The sequence below is a fragment of the Homalodisca vitripennis genome, unplaced genomic scaffold (genome assembly GCF_021130785.1).
Source record: "Homalodisca vitripennis isolate AUS2020 unplaced genomic scaffold, UT_GWSS_2.1 ScUCBcl_2263;HRSCAF=6830, whole genome shotgun sequence".
In the NCBI taxonomy this organism is placed as follows: Eukaryota; Metazoa; Arthropoda; class Insecta; order Hemiptera; family Cicadellidae; genus Homalodisca; species Homalodisca vitripennis.
In genome coordinates, this window is record NW_025778377.1 from 39,164 (window position 1) to 59,010 (window position 19,847).

The 19,847-nt window shown below is 34.3% G+C and overlaps 1 protein-coding gene across 1 annotated transcript in view; it reads right to left on the bottom strand.

Annotated features, from left to right (window-relative positions):
• LOC124371918 (caspase-8-like) overlaps positions 1 to 19,847 on the bottom strand; it is a gene marked incomplete at its 3' end in the record, with an annotated part of 57,492 nt that overhangs the window by 23,476 nt on the left and 14,169 nt on the right. Inside the window, 2 exon segments of the mRNA XM_046830288.1 lie at positions 8,362 to 8,508; positions 13,728 to 13,947. Coding sequence (XP_046686244.1) covers positions 8,362 to 8,508; positions 13,728 to 13,947 — 367 coding nt within the window.

Consider the following 19,847-nt stretch of genomic DNA (forward strand, 5'->3'; position numbering starts at 1 on the left):
TATGTACCATATTCCTGCCTCTATCTAGCTGTTACCCACGGCTTCGCACGCAAATCTTAAGAACCGAAGTCCTTATATTACTTAGTAAATTTTTTTTTTTTACTATAATAAATTTTAGATTAAATTAGTTATATCTCCGATGCCACGATTGAGCTTGCTTTGTTGTCTCGATCGAGAGAATATGTACACACGGAGTTTTGAGAACCATACTTCTGTCAAAAAAAACAACTAAGGTTGATTTTATAACATTCTTTATATTTGTAGCCAACGTAAGATAGTAATTATGATATCTGCATTACTCTTCTGATCAAGCATGAGCATGGTTTATATTAAATAAATATTGCAGTTAAAGGTGAATTTTTACGTCAAATTTGAATTGTATTATCTGGATAGTAAAGTCTATGTTTAACAGTGATTGCAAAAACAGTTTAAACAAAATTTGTCGTTTCTCTTAAGCTTACTCTATGCTTTAAAACTATAAGTGTAATATATGTTTACAAAGAACAGCTGATTAAAAATTTGAAAAGACGTTAACATATGTTTGCTGCAATGCATTTCTTATGGGTATTTCTGTAACCAGTGGGGCGGAATCCTGAATCGGGAAAGGGATGGGCATAGCTTATAAACCTTCTCCGTGGAAAAATACATATACGTACAAATTTTCATCATGATCGGTCCAATAGTTCACGATTCCATAAAGGACAAACATACAAACATTCATTTTTATATATATAGATACATAACCTTATTGAAAAATTTTGATTGTAATTTGTAATAAGAAAATACAAGAGTGGTAAATAACTATAAATTGGTATTTATGTTCACTATAAATTGACAATTTGTAATTCCTATTACTATAAATCGGTATTATTTTAATTAATTTATGATTAATTCCATATTTAAGATTTATTGTATATAATAATAGTATTGGTTTTAAATGAAATGAAATCATAGTTGGCTAAAAGATTCGTAAAATTACTGTCACAATACCTATGACACATCGCAGTCATATTTGTCAAGGTCCTCCAGCCAGGTCTCCTGGACAGAGTCCACTCCTTCTCTTGGTTTGACAAAGTCTTACCATTAAAGTACCCAGCGAAGTGCAGCTTCCCCTGCCGTTGCAGACTTATGGCCCTTCCCAAGACCGCCTTGTTGTGGCCTGTGAGATGTTCGTTCAGGAACACGGTACTGTCAGGGAAGCTGGTAGATATTTCTGCCACACTAATGTTCCTCTTCTTTTTTGCCGCAAGCTGCCATTCTTCCTTCACTCACCTCGAGTCAAACTGCACGATGACAGGTGGATGGGCCAGTTTTTTTAAATATAAGCGTAGCCTGTGTGTGACCGAGATGTCCTCTGGCCTCATGTTGATGTTGATAATCCGCGCCAGTTGATGAAGTACCGAATACACATCCTCACTAGGGGTGAGAGGGATCCCGTTGATCTCCAGGTTGTTGCTGTGGGAGTGCTGCTCCACCGCCAGCAAGCTCCCTCTCAATGTCCTCACCTCCTTATCGAGCTCAACATTGTTCACACCTCTGCTCCATTCTGCCGTGGGAAGCCTCCAGCACATCAAATCTGTTGTTTATACCTTCCAGTTGTTTAGGGAGGGCTCCTATCTTGCCGTTAGTGTTGGAGTTGACGTCGCTCTTCAGCTTATTTAGTGCTTCCAGAAACTATTTCCTCTCTTCTGAGGTATTCCCCACACTCTTCACTGAGGCAGTAGATTCAGAATCATCTTTGCATCCATCACACTTCCAAATCTTCTTTTTGTTTTTAGTTAGGTTCTGACCAGAACCCAAGCTTGTGCACGCACAGTGAAACACTACCTTGTAATCTGTACAAGTGACCCACACCTCATCATTTGGACAGATGTTTTATCCTCTGCAAAACTTTTTTAGAAAAACGGAAAGACATTCCGACAGTGTTTTTGTTCCCATCTGACCCAGAGGAAGTTCAGAAAATTATAATGAGCCTTAAGAATACAAACTCGGCTGGGTGGGATAACATTCCAACCTCTTGTCATTAAACAGTCTGTCTTTGAGATTTCTGCTCAATAGGCTGCATTTAATAAATGTATCTTTTCAGACAGGGATTTTTCTGGAGGAACTAAAACTTTCTATAGTAAAACCACTCTTTAAAAAGGGTGAAAAGAAAGACATGTCCAACTATAGTAGACCAATATCGATTTTACCTGTTTTATCAAAAATATTTGAAAAAATAACCCTCCATCAGGCGCTTAAAATTAGAAACACCATCAGGCGCTCACGGAGGTTTCCTCCAGGTTAGCGAATAATGGATATCATAGTCGTTTAAACTTTTTTTATTTGTTTAAATATTTATACGGATTTAATTACAATGTAATATATTCAATTTTAGAAGTTAAATAAAAATTACTCTCTTATGTAATGAATTTTCCAAATAATAAATTCAAAATTTGAAAAAATGTTATTGTATAGTAACAACATGATTTATTTTAAGGAATAATGCAATTAATTGAAATGTTTAACCTACTGTAATAATATATGAAAATTAACTTAGTTTTTAACTTCTTACAAAAACAACTTACTTCAATTCTTGAGATATTATACAATTATAATGTCAATTATTACTCTAAAATCAAAATTTATTCTTTACTAAAAATTTTTTTAAACACTACACAAAGTTTCAAAACATTTTCCTTCTGGTTCTTATAACAACAATGTTCACTCCATAAACAGTACTGAAATGTTCCCTAGCACACGGGTACTGTACTGACAAGTCTCTCGTCTTCATTCTCCATTTCACAAAATTCAAATAAAATATATTGTAAAACTTAAAAAGAAACCATCACAGGTCACACATTTAAGCGCACACGGATTATTACTCCATAAAAACTAAACACTATAAGGCGCTCACGTGGTGCGTGCGTGCGTGTGTGTATACAGTATATATAATTCACTCACAGAACCCTAGATGTCTAATTATTTTTTACAAATTTAGTTTGCTTGTATAATATTAACTAGCTGACCCGGCGAACTACGTACCGCCTTAAAGGGTCCACAGCATCCACATTGGTGCTTGAAATGTGCAGAATAAAAGACAAAGTAAAAAATAAATCAAATTAGGTCCTATGTGTTTTTTTTCCTTCACAACTAATCTGAAATTTAAATAGAAAAACAAAATAAAAAACACAATTCGTAAGTTATCTAAAATAATTTAAATCACAATAAGCAGCAAAGCCACAGATACATTAATTTATTAATATTGATTCTCTTTCTTCAGTCGAGTACCTTGTGATATACAACATTTTTTGTCTTGTTATTAGGTGCAAGAATGAATAAAGCAGATGGTTTGCCGACACGTGAACATGCCACATATAGTTGTCCATGAGAAAAACATGGATTTTCTAAATTTAGTCCACAAATGCTCAAAGATTGGCCTTGTGATTTATTGATCGTCATGGCAAATGCAAAACGAATCGGAAACTGAGTTCGTTTAAATTCAAAAGGCATATCGTTAGGAATCATCGGAATCCTTGGAATAAGAACTTCCTCACCTTTAAATTTTCCTTTAAGAATCGTCGCGTGAATCAAATTTATCATAAATTTTTTTACAACAAACGCGTTCCATTGCATAATTTTGGTTGATTTAGATTGCGAAGCATTATGACTACTGCACCAACCTTCAACAGTAAATTATGGGGTGGTAAGCCGGGCACATCCAAAGAGTTTAAAAATTCAGTTGGATAGTTAGTGGCCTCATCTTCATTTGTTACGCAATCAATAGATTTGAATGTTTGCAGAGTACAATCAATTTGACACTGAATTAAAAAGTTCAAGTCATCCACATCCTTGTTCTTAGCTGCCAAGATTGCTCGCTCATTCAACCAATTGTTATTTTTGTGATTAGTATTGATATTTGGGAATACTTTGCTGATTAGTCTTTATTTGAGAAAAAGGTGCAAAAATTGGATGGAAATTAAATCAATCCACTTTTTTGGTCTACAGGAACACAACCATTACCAATAGTCAACCACTGATTAGAAAAATTTTGAGCAGATGGATCGTTTAATAATTCAACTCTCATGTTTGCAGTCAACTGTAGTTTTTTTACATAACGCCACAAATTTGATGATTTTTAGGCAAGCGTTTATTTCATCAGCAGCAGTCGATCTAGGAATAACTGGCAGTGTTTGGCGGAAATCACCAGACAGTAAAATTAATGCGCCTCCAAAACATCTTTTGTCATTGCGCAGATCTTTCAATGTTCTATCAAGTGCTTCCAATGCACGTTTATGGGCCATTGTGCATTCGTCCCAGATAATGATTTTTGACGCTACTAAAACTTTTGCCATTGCTGAGTTCTTTGTTATGTTGCACGTTGGTTGCTCAATGGTTTGAAGATTCAAAGGCAGTTTCAGCGCTGAATGAGCCGAACGACATCCTTCCAATAATGTGGCTGCTATCACAGAAGAAGCAACTGCTACTGCAATATCAGATCTTGCACGAACAGTAGCCAAAATCAATGACATTAGGAATGTCTTTCCAGTTCCACCGGGGGCATCTAAGAATGATAACCCACCATTTCCATCACTAATTGCCTTTATTAATGTACTATAAACTTCCTTTTGTTGGGGGTTCAACAGGGGTACATTTGTTTGAATTAATTATTCTAATTCACGTGAATCATATTCAAGTTTACGCTCCAACTCCAGATTAAATGCGTCATTCATTCCGCGATTTGGTGCTGGCATTCCCAATTTAACTAACATACTGCCACACATGAGGTAACACATGTCCTCAATCAAGACTAAAGCTTGGTTATAAATCTCTTCGTTAGCTTCGAGATTGGGATTTCTCATACTAACACGAAGCCTATGTAAAATGTCTTCTGCCATGTTATCCTTGTATTTGTTCCACAGGTCACGTGGATTTTATGGAAAACATGTGGAAATAATGATAGCAAATAATGTCCGTATCTGACTTGAATTTGCAGATATAACCGAAGCCTTCTTGCATTACGGCTTTGTTGACAGATTTGATCTTCTGGGTCGCGGCATCTTTATAATAATCCTCTCAATGTTCACAAACACTCGCAAATAGTTTAATTTCGTGCGAAACAAAGTTATCCGAACCGAAAGCAATCGAAGTAATAAGTTGTTTGTCTTTTTTAAAAACCAACAGATTATTGCAAAGGTAAAAAAAAAATCACTTCATGATTGACTGATTATTAAGTAAAATTGAAAGGACAATCTATATGTCAGTAGCCATGATTTCATTTTGTTTGACTGAGTAACCCAAAAAATGACACAGGCAGCTGTCAAAGTGTCAATCAAATTTACAGTTGTTTGTTTACATTTTGGAATTCAGGCAACTGTTTTTTTTTTTCAAGATACAGTTTTTTTACTCTATGCTTTCAAACTATAGGTGTAAAGAAATTTAAAAATAGTAATTAAATTATATAAACATATATTTCTTTTCTCGCATTATATATGTTTACAAAGAACAGCTGATTAAATTTGAACAGGCTCTTTCACTTAATAACATATGTTTGCTGCAATGCATTTCTTACGGGTATTTTTGTAACTTTTAGAGACCAGTGGGGCCGAATCCTGAATCGGGAACGGGATAAAAAGTATCCTATGTCCTTCTCCCAGTTCTTAGCTACCTCCCTACCAATTTTCAGCCAAATCGGTTCAGCCGTTCTTGAGTTATAAATAGTGTAACTAACACGACTTTCTTTTATATATATAGATTTATTAATGATAACACAACATAATCTTGTCAATAAATTTCTTATTTGTCTTTGGGATATTGGGGATAAATCAACACCATATTAGTAAAATTTTTCTTTCTCTCTTAGGACAAGAAGCTTATAAATTGCACTTAGTCCTGTAAGAACATTTGCGCTGCTTCCAGAGTGATAGGATATTCAGGATTTGTAAGGTTAGGGAGTAGGGGCTGCCTCCTATCGAGATCCATGAGGAAGAATTAGGGCACTACATCTCAAAGTCATCCAGGAAGAAGAGGAGGCCAGCTCTGAACCAGCCTCTCCAGTCAAAGTAGGCAGGGAGTGGCACACCCTTGTTGAGGTTAACAAGAATCTCTGAGGTAAGGGAACAAACCCCACCAACTCCAACAGTCATCTTCCACAGTAGACTAGACCTATCGAATTGCCCATCAACCCCAGAATCTCAACATTTGCAGGTAGTGATGTGCCGCTACTGGACATCCATAAGGTTGCCCAGATTGAAGTGGCACATCTGTTTTTGCTGTGCCCAGTGGTGGGTTCAACTGGTAGGTATAAACCAGCCAGAAGTGATCCCTAATGAGTATATTAGTATTATGCTAACATACTAAAAGTTAAAAGTTGCATAATTCACAAATTTGTGAAGTGCCTGATGATGGAATCTTTGATTCAGAAAGGCCTTGCACAAAATAAAAATTATATTGGAAAATTTTGTATTCGTTTATACTAGTGATATTAGTACAATAAACTTTTTTTCCAGTGCTCCAAGATTCTACATTCAACATTATCTTGGCTATATATTTTATCCCTATTATTCTTGTTCATTGTTTACAGAGTTTACAAATCAGTTTCAATAACATTTTCAAAGCGTACAATGTCAGGTGCTCACAGAGCAAGTTTGACTAAATATGTTAAGTATATTAATATTACATTACCATAACATAATTTACAATCATTTTACAGTTTGAATTGTGTTTTCATTGCAGTGAATTTTAATCAAATACACTATATAAATAGTATAAACCCAAATATATAGTATTAAACCCAAGAGCTTATAGTGTGAGGCCAGAGTTTGCCATGTTTCAAGCCTTTTTATAATAATTTGTAAAACATAGTAAATATTTGTAAAATATGTAAGGGAGAACATGGTTTTTCTTGCTTGAAAATCTTATTGTAAATAAATATTTTTATTTTTTTATTGTTGTGAAAAGAATAAAAAATGTGAACTAAAAATTTCATAGAAACATTCTAAATATGACCCATACAAAATACCAGAATAAATTTATCAAGTAACTTCAATGCATCCAAGATAAATAGAATTTGGCGCAAATAAGTACATGCTTGTTAAAAGAAAAAAACTTTAATGAAAACTAATGAACTTGAATGTTAATTAATGAAAACTTTTTATAGATTTAATTCAAATTTAGTTGTTTAAAATCACTTAATGTAAAACATAGTTTTCAAATTTGTTGTAATTTTAGCACAATAAGAAAGTATGACTAGTTTACTCTAAATTAAAAAAAATTTAATACTTTTACCAATAAATATGGTTTTGTGCGCGAACGCAGGATGTAAAGTTAGTAGGCTATACTAAATAATTCAATAAAATAGAACGTTTAGACTACTTAAATAGTTTTAAAAAGAAGAATGCAAGAGTAACCTACATAAAATTATATTTCAAAACTCTATTCAAATTTATACTTTTCCAACTCCTCATTTTCCATAATTTGCTTCAAAAAATTCTTATTATACTCTGCATACCGATATTTTTCGATTAATTGATCATAGAAAACAGTAAACTTCCTTACCTCTTCGATAAGTGTATTATGCCTGATGACTGATGCCGTTCGTAGACCGCACCGTGCCCGTAAAAATTCAAAATTAACTTATCGGTGCGGCCACGACGGTCTGGTGTCGGTGCGCACATGTGTGGACTTGCAGGTTGAAAACTGGGCTGCAATTCTTTCACCGTATGACGGCCGACTCACGTCAGGCACGGTGCGGGTATGTGTCCCGACCTTAATTAATACTTGATACGACAGTGCAGCAAAGCTAGATTTACACTTGGTTGTGTATCATTATCAATGTGACTCATCAATTGCCTTTGTTCTCACCATTGTCACTGCCATCCAGTCGTGTTAAAAATAAATTCTATAATCCTTTAATAATGTAGAACATTACAAAACTACTGTTTTTTTCTTTTACTTATAATAACATTTGACCTATTATAAAATTTGAGTTCCAATATTCTTCCCAATTATATCACTCTTCCTTTTTCAAATTTTAGTGGCATTAAATATAATTACTACAAGTTTAATATCATAAAAAATAACTATGTATTAGTACCATATTGTTGCACTCTGATACATGGCTTCAGACATTGTATGTATGTGAATACGTTTGTTGCAGTATGTGTTTAGGTATATATGTATATGTGTTTTTGTTGTACTATTTTCATAAAACCATTTTCATTCATTCATTCAGATCAAGAATAATGACTGATCGACTCCAAAACAAACATTAAACCATATAGATTTAAAGCTGCTTGAATCATTTGTTAATTGTAGTTTTCTTGTTTCCTTCTACTTTGCAAAATATATTTCAAATATTATTTAGAATAAAACAACTCTTACCATACAAATAATTGGCTCCCTGACATGCTTGTACTATCAACACTTTCGGGACATTTATGAGCATATTTGCTACAGATGTACCATTACAGAAAATGTTTTTAATTTCCTCAATCCGTACTGGAATACTGTTTACACCATAAATACAACCTGTAACAAAAAATGAGATTAACGTGAAGGTTTTTGAAAAGGAGTAAAAAGTACATTTAGTGAGTTTATTAGCCAAAGTGTGCATTTATATTAATATTATAGACTGTTACTGCAATCTTGTCTAAGTAGAGGGTGCAAAATAACTAGCTATCAAAATATTGCTAATGAGCAGGAAAATCCTCTGGTGTTAGTTAAAAACACCTTCTTTATGTCCAAGTCACAAAAAAATCAAAGCACAGCTGGTTCATTGACAAGTCACCTTAGAAAAGAAAACATGTGTTTTAATTTTGTATATAGCATTTTCATTGGCTGAAAAATTACAAATTATCTAATTATACATCCATTAATTAGCCAAAATATAAATTGTTAGGTTTTCATATTTAGTTATAATAATTAATCAAATTTTACACATTAATATAGTCTTTTTACTAATAACCAGAATTGTATGTTATTTAGAACTGCTCTTTGCGCACCATTGTTCGATACCATTTTTATTATAAGCCATCTATTTCCACTTATCTTTGTACACACACACACACCCACCTGCATTCCAAATCTATAGTGGTCCGATTGTCACGTGGTATGAGGTGACTTCTGTCGACCGATCAGGCGTCCAGGACGCCGGACAAGAAAAGCTCCCCAAGGCATCTCTCCAGTTCTTCTAAAGACTCCGTCTCGCTAGGTTGTACGTCAACACCAGCTTTAACCAAGTTCGGGCCGTGCCCCCTTGTCTTGTATCTTGTGAACCATAAGCCGTTCTATGGCAATTAACAGTCCCCTTGCCGGACATTATTTTGTTAACGAGCCAAAAGTAACTTTGTCTCAACGTTCGTGAGTGAACCGAAAACAGTGTCAAGTGAAGGTGGAATCTTCATGGTGGAATCTTCATCCATCAACAAGGACTCCCCCTGCTCAACGTTCCTTGGAAGCAACCCAGGTCGAACATTCTAATTCGGACATATTTGGACATTTTAATAGAAAACGACAATCATTTTAACACCTGTATTTTTGCTTTAATTGTGTGCCTTTTTTCTAATACTATGTTTTGTGATCTCATTTCGTATTTTTATTTTTCCCATTCGACTAATAGTTATTCTTAGAAAATCAACATATGGGCTCCACCTGCTCAGCTATCGAAGTATGAGTTTTTAAATATTAGACATTTTACTGGTCCTTCAAATATAATTGAGGTCCGCCAAGCCGGATCTCCTAACATACCTTTTGGTCTTTCTGACCGGATCTAACATAAATATAGACTCATAATGTAAACTTAAGAAACTGGTACATCATAGCCTTGGTAATGGTCCCGTCATCATGTGACCTGAATATGACCTGGTATGGTCTCATAACGCCTAGTCATACTCATGCTCAGTTGATGGATGTCCTCTGTGAATGAGTTCTGCCTGTGCAGTGGTATCACCTCAGCCCATCAATGAAGAAGAGTGCCCCAGAAATATACTTTTGTCTTAGAGGGTAAAATTACTACATGTGGCCACAACTTTACAATCAAGACTTTGCCCCTTCATCTTCTACTACCAGAGTACCCCTTCATCTTCTACTCCCAGAAACAGAAAAATGCCTCGAATTCAACACCCTCACCTTTATGTGCTTTCACCTAATTAGGCTCTAGAGCTGCATCTTGGAATTTCATTAACCCTAGAACTAGCAATGGTGTCACTCTGTACTGGCGGCTCTATTTTAACAGCCTCGCAGACGTTTCTTATAATGTATCACATTTCATAACTGTTAGTCCAAATATAAACTATTATATGTCAATGTATTCACAACTATATGGAGAGCATTATAATAACAATATCTTATAGTTTCCATGGAAACATATTTTTATTTTTTTTACAAAATTTAAGGAAAATGTTTTTTGGAAATTTGTTTGTAAATATTCCGTTGTGTAACTGCTTAGCAATAAGCTTTACATCAAAACCGTACATGTATAACTTATTTGAAATTTTGTCCTGATTCCAAAAATATATAATTATTGTAACTTTTACCTCAAAACGTATGTGTTACAGGGCTTTGTATAAAAAAGCAACCATATTTACTTATTTTTAAAAATGCGTACATTTCTAAATAAATATTATTGTTCGTGGGTAAACATAATCTCTTGACTGCATTTATACTTATATAAGTATGACAGTCAAAACAAAAATAAAATAAAATAATAAATTTTAATCTTACCTTATTTACATATGTACAATATATACAAAGTTTCATTTTTCACTCAGCGTCACTAGATCCCGCCCTGCAAGCTCTCTAAGATCATTTGTTCACCCATACTGAACAACTAAAAACTATAACCTAAGAAAGCTAAATAAACAATAATAACAACACCAAATACTATTGCATTCGTAACCTCAAACACAAAACCCGACACTTGTTTACAGTTTCACAACAATGTGGTTGACCCGTACTACGTTCACGTCAGCTGTCCAAAAAAAAAACGATGTTTTACGGTAAACAAAGAAGACAATAATCGAAGTAAGAACAGTAAATCGGTACTATAGTTATTGCTCTTTCAGAATATATCTAATAAAAATCATTTATATGGCCTTAATTGCCTAAAATTTCAATAACTGTACATGTCTACTTTGGCGACGAATATTCGTCCTTGCCAAATCAGACGGGCCTTTGGCGACGAAAATTCGTTTCATACCAGCTCTAGGGTTAATATTCTTTCTCTTCAAACCCAATTCTTCTGAGAAATATATGTTAACACATGTTGAAGAAAGACCTCTTTCTAACACCCTAATTGCGTAAAACACATTTGAAGGCATTCTTTTAAATACTTAACCATAAAGACTGAATTTGATAGTAGGCCTATATATGTTGTGTGTTTCTCACTTGACAATTTTTCAACAATTGTCGAATGTAGTATGTAAGAAAAAGCCACAAAACCAATTCAGGACAGCTAAAGCCTGTAAAAACTCACTTAGTCCAGCTCTTGTGACAGAAAATCTAATTGGAATAACCTATGTTTTATTTTTAGGATACCAAATTTAGGTGTATTATTGTTTGAACACTATTAAAGCATTGCTCGATAGTGCTATTATTTTTGCTGTTTAACAGAAAATTATTAATATAAAGAAAAGTTTTGAGTATCTTGGTGAGTTTGCCAGTTAGTAGGCATACTACATTGTTTTAGAATGCTAAAATAGTCTATCAAACTGTTATCACTCTTCCCTACACACAAGAATCTGCTAAGTAGATTCTACTTTTTTCCACTTTGTTGGTTTGGCAGAAGCTTAAATCAATGCTTTTTAAACTGATACAAAAGTAGGTATTAAACTTGAAATGATCTGTAAGAGAGTCAATGTGTCATGAGCACACAGATGGTAAATGAAATTGCTACTGAAAAAAAGTATGAACTAAATTATTTTCATTGTATATTAATACAATGTGTGTTCAGAAAGTAAGTACCGTTTCATTCTACTGCCGCCATAGCGCTGCAATCAGTGGTCTGGGCATGCACATTAGTCGTCCTTGTTCACTGGCTATCAACTCACGCTATTTTAGTTGTTCTACATTGTTTTCAGTTTTCTCTGAACGTTTAAAATGTGATACCGCTGACTATGACTCGTTCTGTAATAAGATTTTTGGACGCAAGGAATGTGAAACCAGCTAAAATTTATCGTCAACTTTGAGATGTTACAGGGAAGACGTGATAAGTGAAGAAATGGTGAGAAAGTGGGTTAGAATGTTCAATTGCAGTCAAACAAATGTGCATGATGAGAATCGGAGCGTTAGGCCTTCTCTTATCACCGAAATCCAAGAGACAAGACATTTCACTGTGACAATGCTATCTGATGATTTCCAACAAATTTCATGCACTCTTTTGTATGAAGCTTTGTTCCCGATGGGTTTAAAAAATGATCACTGACGTGCACAAAACCAAGAGACTTAGAAGTGTTTTGATTTTTCTCACATGGTACAGTGATGATGGTGAGGATATTTTAAAACAAAATTGTGACAAGTAATGAAACTTGGGTCTTGGGTCCATACAGCAGTCAATGGAGTAGTGACACAGGCAATCCCCGTTACACAAAATAATGTGCGCTGTCTTTTGGGATTGGAAAGGTGTTTTGCTGATTGATTTTCTCTCAAGAGGTGAAACCAGTAATGCGGCAAGTTATTGCGAAAAATTAAGAAAGGCGGTCAATTCAAAACAAATGGAGAGGAATGCTCAGTAACAGAATTGCGTTGCTGCTTGACAATGCTCGGCGGCCCCATACCACTCGTGACACTCAAACATAGATTCGACAATTTTGTTGGGAGCAGTTCGATCACCTGCTCTCCAGCCCGGACTTGGCACCGTCTGACTACCACTTGTTCCTGCATATTAAGTGCAAGCTAGGCGGCAAACGCTTTGAAATCGACGAAGTGGAAACTGCCGTGGAGTCGTGGCTACATTCGTTGGCAGAAACCTTCTACAAAGAGGAAGGTTCTACAAATTCATCACTGTGTTTGAACGCTACGACAAGTGTTTGAACATCAGTGGAAACTATGTTGAATAGTTAAGGTTTGTGCTTTCATGTAGAAATAAAATTGTTGGTAAAAAATTATTTTACTTGTTTTTTTTTTTTAATGGTACTTTCTTTCTGAACACGCCTCGTACTTAGGGTCTGATCTGATTACCTACTGATCATTGGCCCGAAGACTCACACATTAGTTTAGTTTTAAATGTCCAGAGAGTCGTTGGGCCAACAAATCATGGAGCGATCAGAGGAGTTTATTTTTAAAAGCAAAACATTATCTAAATCATTTGTTGGCCAAAGTATTTACAATTTAAAACATAAATTTACACTCAACGTTCATTGGCCCAACAATAAAAAATGTATCAAGAATCTGTAGGGTACTATAATAAATATACAAAATATAATACAACTAATATAATACCCACAGTAAATAATACCAACATTTTTTCAAACTAAAACATAATTAAAATTAACTTTTGGTGTATAAAATATATTCAGATTTTTGAAAAGGTTAAATATTTTTTTATTGAAGACAATACATCTCTGGCCATTTTGGTGTTACAAACAGCTTTTTCTATCTTTATTAGGCTTCTAATCATGGTCTTTTACAACTCTAAGAGACACATTTGCTAATAGGCCTATGGAGTTTTTGGGATAACTATTTTACTCTAGTCCCAAAATGGATAATAACAGTTAATAAAACTCTGTAAATAATATTCAAGCTTCACTTACCTTCTTTTCCATGTGAAAGTATACACAGAAAGAGTGCTGAATGTTCCTCAACAAAATGTTTTCTTATCATCTTTTGTATTTCATTGATCAGATCATCATGCTTGATATCGTGTTCAATAACAACTTTGAAATTCAAGTACTTAGTGAATGTGCTCTTGAGGTTAATTACATCTTCAAGTGACCCAGTTCTATTGGGTAATTTACAAGGAGGGAGTTGATCCTGCAAAGTACCAGTACAAATGTTAATAGATATTAAACGAATAAATTAATTGTATCCACATTTATCAAAAGAAAAGTCAGGAGTCAGACCATGCAATAAGTGCCAGGCTTAAATGTGTAGGACAGAACTTTCAATGAAAATGTAAACACATTAATTAAAATTAAAAACAATTATAGAAATAAAAATTTCATGAAGCTTCAAAAGAGGTAGAAGCAATGAAACAGCCAAAGGAAATACTAAACCAAATCTGAAAGAAGTTTATAATGTGTTCCACTTCAACTTGTGTGGGTGTGATGTGTTGTTTGTTCTCTTGACTTCTGTGCAGTGACAGCGCCTGGGTTCATTTTCTCCAATCTGGACTTCAAGCTTTTCATGTATAAGTCAGGTACGACACACATTGTTTCTAATGGCAATTCATTGTTACATACTGTAAGTTTTAATTGCATATGTATGTATTAAGTTTCTTTAACTGAGGAAGGTGGTAGATTTCAATTCACAAATCATAATGTTCTATATAAAGCAATGGTAAATGTCTGCAATCCTACTATTCTCTCAAGTTTATAATCACTAAGAATCTCAAATATCATGATGATCTCAAAATATTCCTCACATCAGTTCTATAGAAAATAGTTTTGTCAACTCCAATCTTTTGAAAAAAGATTATGATTTGGTTTAAAGGGAGCTAAAACACTTAAGTTGGCACACTTGAACATGCATTCATTCAAATTGACTTTTATGATGTGAGCTCCTTTCTACAAGCATGTGAATTTGATGTTTTCAGTGTATCTGAAACAAATACAAATACAAAAACAATCACAAGAGGTGTGCACCAGGGCTCTGTGTTGGGACCCATTACGTTCATTCTTTTCACTGATAATACATATAGGAGTTCATTCCTTTGTAATTTCCATACAGGAGTACAGCAAATTTATTGTGTACGAGTAAAAACAAAAGTAACTCCTTGACCACTAGCACTGCTTACTTTTCCTTGTTTAAATCCTATATCCGCTATAGCATAGCAGCTAGGGAGGGACAACCTATGGCAACCAGCAACACATCCATTCAAAGCATAAAAAGGCCATAAGAATACTTGATGACCTTCAAACAAACACGAGAATCCTGCAGGGATATTTTCAAGTACCTCAAAATCTTAACATTTATAGGCTTCTACATCCTGGAAAGGGTAACACATGTCCATGTCAAGGCTTTAAGTATAGATGAAAGGGGTTAACAATTTCATTACTACAAAACCAGACGTGCCACTGACTATTGCCTTCCTCTGCACCAACTCTGGAGCACTGAAAATAAACCAAGTTGCATTGGTACCAAAATGTGGAACTGTTTGCCAAAGAAGTTGAAAAACGTGGATCAACAAGAATTTACTCACCACTTGAAGACTTGGCTTCTCGATCAACCCCTGTACAGCATCGAAGAATTCATGAGCTGGAGAACTAAACCAGACTCTTAAAAACTTACTCAAAATTGTACTTACTCCTCAACTGTATTTCTATGACACTATAGTTATCTAGACATAATTGTAATAAAGATATCTTTGTCTTGTCTTAAATAAAAGAAGGGATTTATTTTAAACTATTTGAGTTTAACAATTTCCCCCCTTTTCAAAGGAAGGTAAAAAGTGGTAACTTTAATTTTAAAGTTGCAACCCCTATCTTGTGACATCTCATTTTAAAGATCTATTTAATAGAAACACTTCTCTACGACATTCAAAAGTTATGGGCAATTAACCCCTTACATTTTAGGGTATAAATTAAGTCCTGATATGCCTAGACATATTCCAAACGTATTAAGATATCAGTGTACAACCTTCAGCATAATTAATTGAAATACTTGTGAATTTTTTGGAGAGGGGTAGAAGGGGCTAACTATAAATTTTCTAATTGTAACCCATCTTGTGACATTTCTTTTAACCCTTTGAGTGCTGCGGCGTTTTGCTATATGGTATGCATAAAATGTACTTATAAAGTTTGGAAAATAAATATGAAAATATGAACCGCTACAACAGTAGAAATTTTCTAACCTAACCTAACACTCTGTATTTTCTACACTGCTAATGCTTAAATCTAATGCCTGCAATACTAGGTCTTCATTGTCAGCAATGTTTTTACGACTCACTGTTTATAAATATCACTGAACAAACACAAAAAACATAAAAACTATACAAATGTACTTAGTAAAGTACTAGCTGTTTATGATCACCGTAACTCAAGGTCAAGTCGTTCTACTTACACACAGACTAGAAACAACATACACAAACGAAATAATTTGAAGATACTAACACTACAAACCCATTTACACTTAAAATTTTCAATATTTACAATCATTTGTGAAATAAACACCAGCGCAGACAAAACATGTGACGGCTCGTCCATGTAGCTGTCAATTCGTAACTCGACTGATGCGCTCCCTTTACAACCGCCGTAAAATTCAGAATCTAACCAGAATGCAACAAAACCTTCATCAAAAGTTACATTGAAGCCTTTGGAATGCGTATGTAGTCATTGAGCCACTTTAGATAAATACTATATAAAATATTATCGTTACAGCAGAAGTCACAAATAGCAATTCTGGCATGTCTTGCACATATCAACATAATGCATGTGTGATATCTTTCAGTAAGACTTTGAGGTGTCCAGCTTATCTCTTTATATAGTATCTAATTTTTATGGTGTACATAGTTTGTGTAAGAGGTGTCTTTTTGTAGGCAGCATTACAATTTAAGGGGTTATTTTCCCACAACTTTTGCTAGTAATGTCTTAGGGAAGTTGTCTTCATCCCAGTGTGTTTTTATTGAATAGGCCTTTAAAATAACACGTCACAAGATAGCATTTGCAATATAAAAATTTAAAGCTATCTTCTTCTACCCTCCTTTAAAACAGGGAGAGGCAATTTTTTTTATACACCAAAAAGATATTTTAATAACCATGGTAAAGATTGTACACCGATATATCAATCCATTTGGAATATCTCAGATGTATCAGGAATTTACACAGTGTATACTGCCGGAAACTGGAATTTGTATAATCTTTAACCCTGTTTGTTTCCCATTATGGCTTTTCCTCTTACAGCAACAGTTTGTCAAGGGACGATTTTGATTGTGTTCGATGGTTACAGAATGCTGACATGCATTTTGTATATAACTTAAGAAGACATGATCAAATATTTGCCTATAGACATGCTGCTAATGTGATGCAAAAGGAAGCCATGTGGAGGGTATACACCTGCTGCCTAGTTAACTGGCTGTTGACCTTGGAAGAGTCACAGTACATATCTAACAGAGTAGTACCTGGAGGACTGGTCGCTCTTTGCCACACAAGACAGAATAACCAGCTCCACTTCCTAAGGTAAGCTATGCGCTCCAACCCTACAGTAGCTCTAAAAGCCTTCAATCAGTTGCCTGCTTCAAACTTTACATGGAGTTCTGCTGTAAGACTGCTTCAAGGGACGAACCAAAGAAAGTTAATTGTGGTTTTTTTACTGGTTTCGCAGTTCCACCAATTTCTATGTGATATACGACTTGGTGTGAAGGTTCGTGGTAAACAATGTTTTTGGACTATCTAATTTTGTACTTAAAAAAATAATTAGTGAAATAATGCACCCTTTAACTTTTCTCATTAACTGGATGTTTAACATTGGAGACTTTCCAAATTGCTTAAAAATAAAACCGTCACTGTCAATATTTTTCCAAAAACTAGCATAGAGTGTAGAGTTGCCCTAGAAAAATTGCAAAGCAGTTACTAATAAAAAGAAGGGAAGAAGAAAGAGAAAACACATCAAGATTTTCAAAAATAAATATACTAAACCTTTCCATTTGATAAAACGATACCAGTCTACTTAAAGCACAACGTACCTCATGAAAAATGTTGTACTTTTGTATGATTTAAGTTTACATTGACAATTGATAATATGAAGGAATAGTAGGATTTTCAATTCTTACATTTTTTTTATTGTAAAAGTATACAAAATATCTATAATACTGATAACTCTTATAAATGATTCATTAACTGAGCTTTATCGAATCCTGTGGGGCTGAAAAAATTTCATTTCTGTTTGTCCGCATGATATCTCAAAAATGAACTGAGAAATGAGAAACTTGATTTCACAAAGTAACCATTGCATACGTACCATATTTGTAAGTGAAATATGTCCCCAGCAAAGGCATATGCCTGTGTGCTGGGAACGAGCTCTAAAAGTCTACTAAACAAATATAACAACCATAAAGTATAAATTTAAATAAGATAAGAAAAAAAAGGTAATACAATTTGAGACTACTTATTCGATAAGCTAATTACAATTACCTAACTTGTAAAATTATGTAACACTGTAAAATTTTGGCATATTTTCGTCCTGCATGTGAAACTATCAACAAATACAAGACGAATTCAGCAATTTCTCTCTCTATCTCTTTCTCACTCTCTCTTTTCAGTCAATCTCTCTCTCTCACTCCCTTTTACACATTCACCCACACTCTCCTCCCACTTTCTCACTCATTCTCTCTCACACACACCCAGCCACTCTCTACACACACACCCCACTCTTTAGGAATATATAGAAACAATAAACCGTTCAACACCTTCTCTACCCACTTCAACTAACCATTTGTTTACTAATTTTTGGTAACTATTTATTCTTAGGACATCTTTACCTTTAAGGTGTACTGGTAAATTTGCATAAAACATGTTAATTATGTAAAACGAACAGGTTTTGTTAACAGATTTCGATAATCTAGGAATTACCATTCCAATATTTTCCACTGAACGAGTAAGGTAGTGATGGATTAGAGGTGTGAAAAGGGTAAACTTATTTAAAAAATATATAAAATAAGGGTTCTTACATAGAGTTAATTTAGATTTAAAACTTTAAATTCATCGAAAATTGAGTTTGTCGGGTATCTTCTGTCTTTCTGTAAGATAGATTTAATAATAGCCTTTTGTACTGGTTTCTAATGGATTAATTACATTTTTATTTGCTCCACCTCAGGCGATTATTCCAAACTGTAAAACCGATTGAACATAAACATAATACACACATTTAACAACGTTCAGATTAACCATCCGGCGCAAATTAGCTAAAACAAATATGAATTTTCAAAGCTTATTCCTTATACTAATGATGTGTGAAGGCCAACTCATTTTCTTATCAAATGTCACTCCTAAATACTTATATTCGTCGACACTCTCAACACACTCACACGTTATGCAACCATTCATTCTGCCACAAGTACGTAACCTGAGTTGTAACCCCAAAGGATGAGAAGAAGATCTAAGAGAGATGGCCATGCACTTAGTTTTTTGCGTATTGACAGTAAGCTTATTTTGGTCAAACCACCCCTTAACCGTATGGAGACCCTGTTCAGTATTACCATAAACTTCATCCCAGGTCGAACCCTCGAATATAAAAGCAATATCATCAGCATAAAGAAATATCTTGCCATTATCTAACCTAACCCTACCTAAATTGTTCATATATATTAAAAATAGAATTGGACCAAGGGTACTCCCTTGTATAACCCTGTAATCAATTTCTGCTACTCTACTACTAACACCCATTATAAACACCAACTGACGCCTATCACTTAAGTAGCTTTTATATCAATCAAGTGCCAAGTCCTTTATACCAGCATTAACCAATTTTGTTAATAAATACCACGGTCAACAGAATCAAAAGCTTTCGCCAAGTCAATAAACACCATTATACATTTATTATTATTAGGGCCGATTGTTTCATGAATTTCTTTTGTAACCATAAATAAATTATCATTAATATTTTTATCTCTTCTAAAACCAAATTGATTTGAAAACAAGAAATTGTTCTGGGTTAAATAATCAACAAGCTGTAATTTAACACACTTATCAATGAGTTTTACCAGAACACAAGCGAGA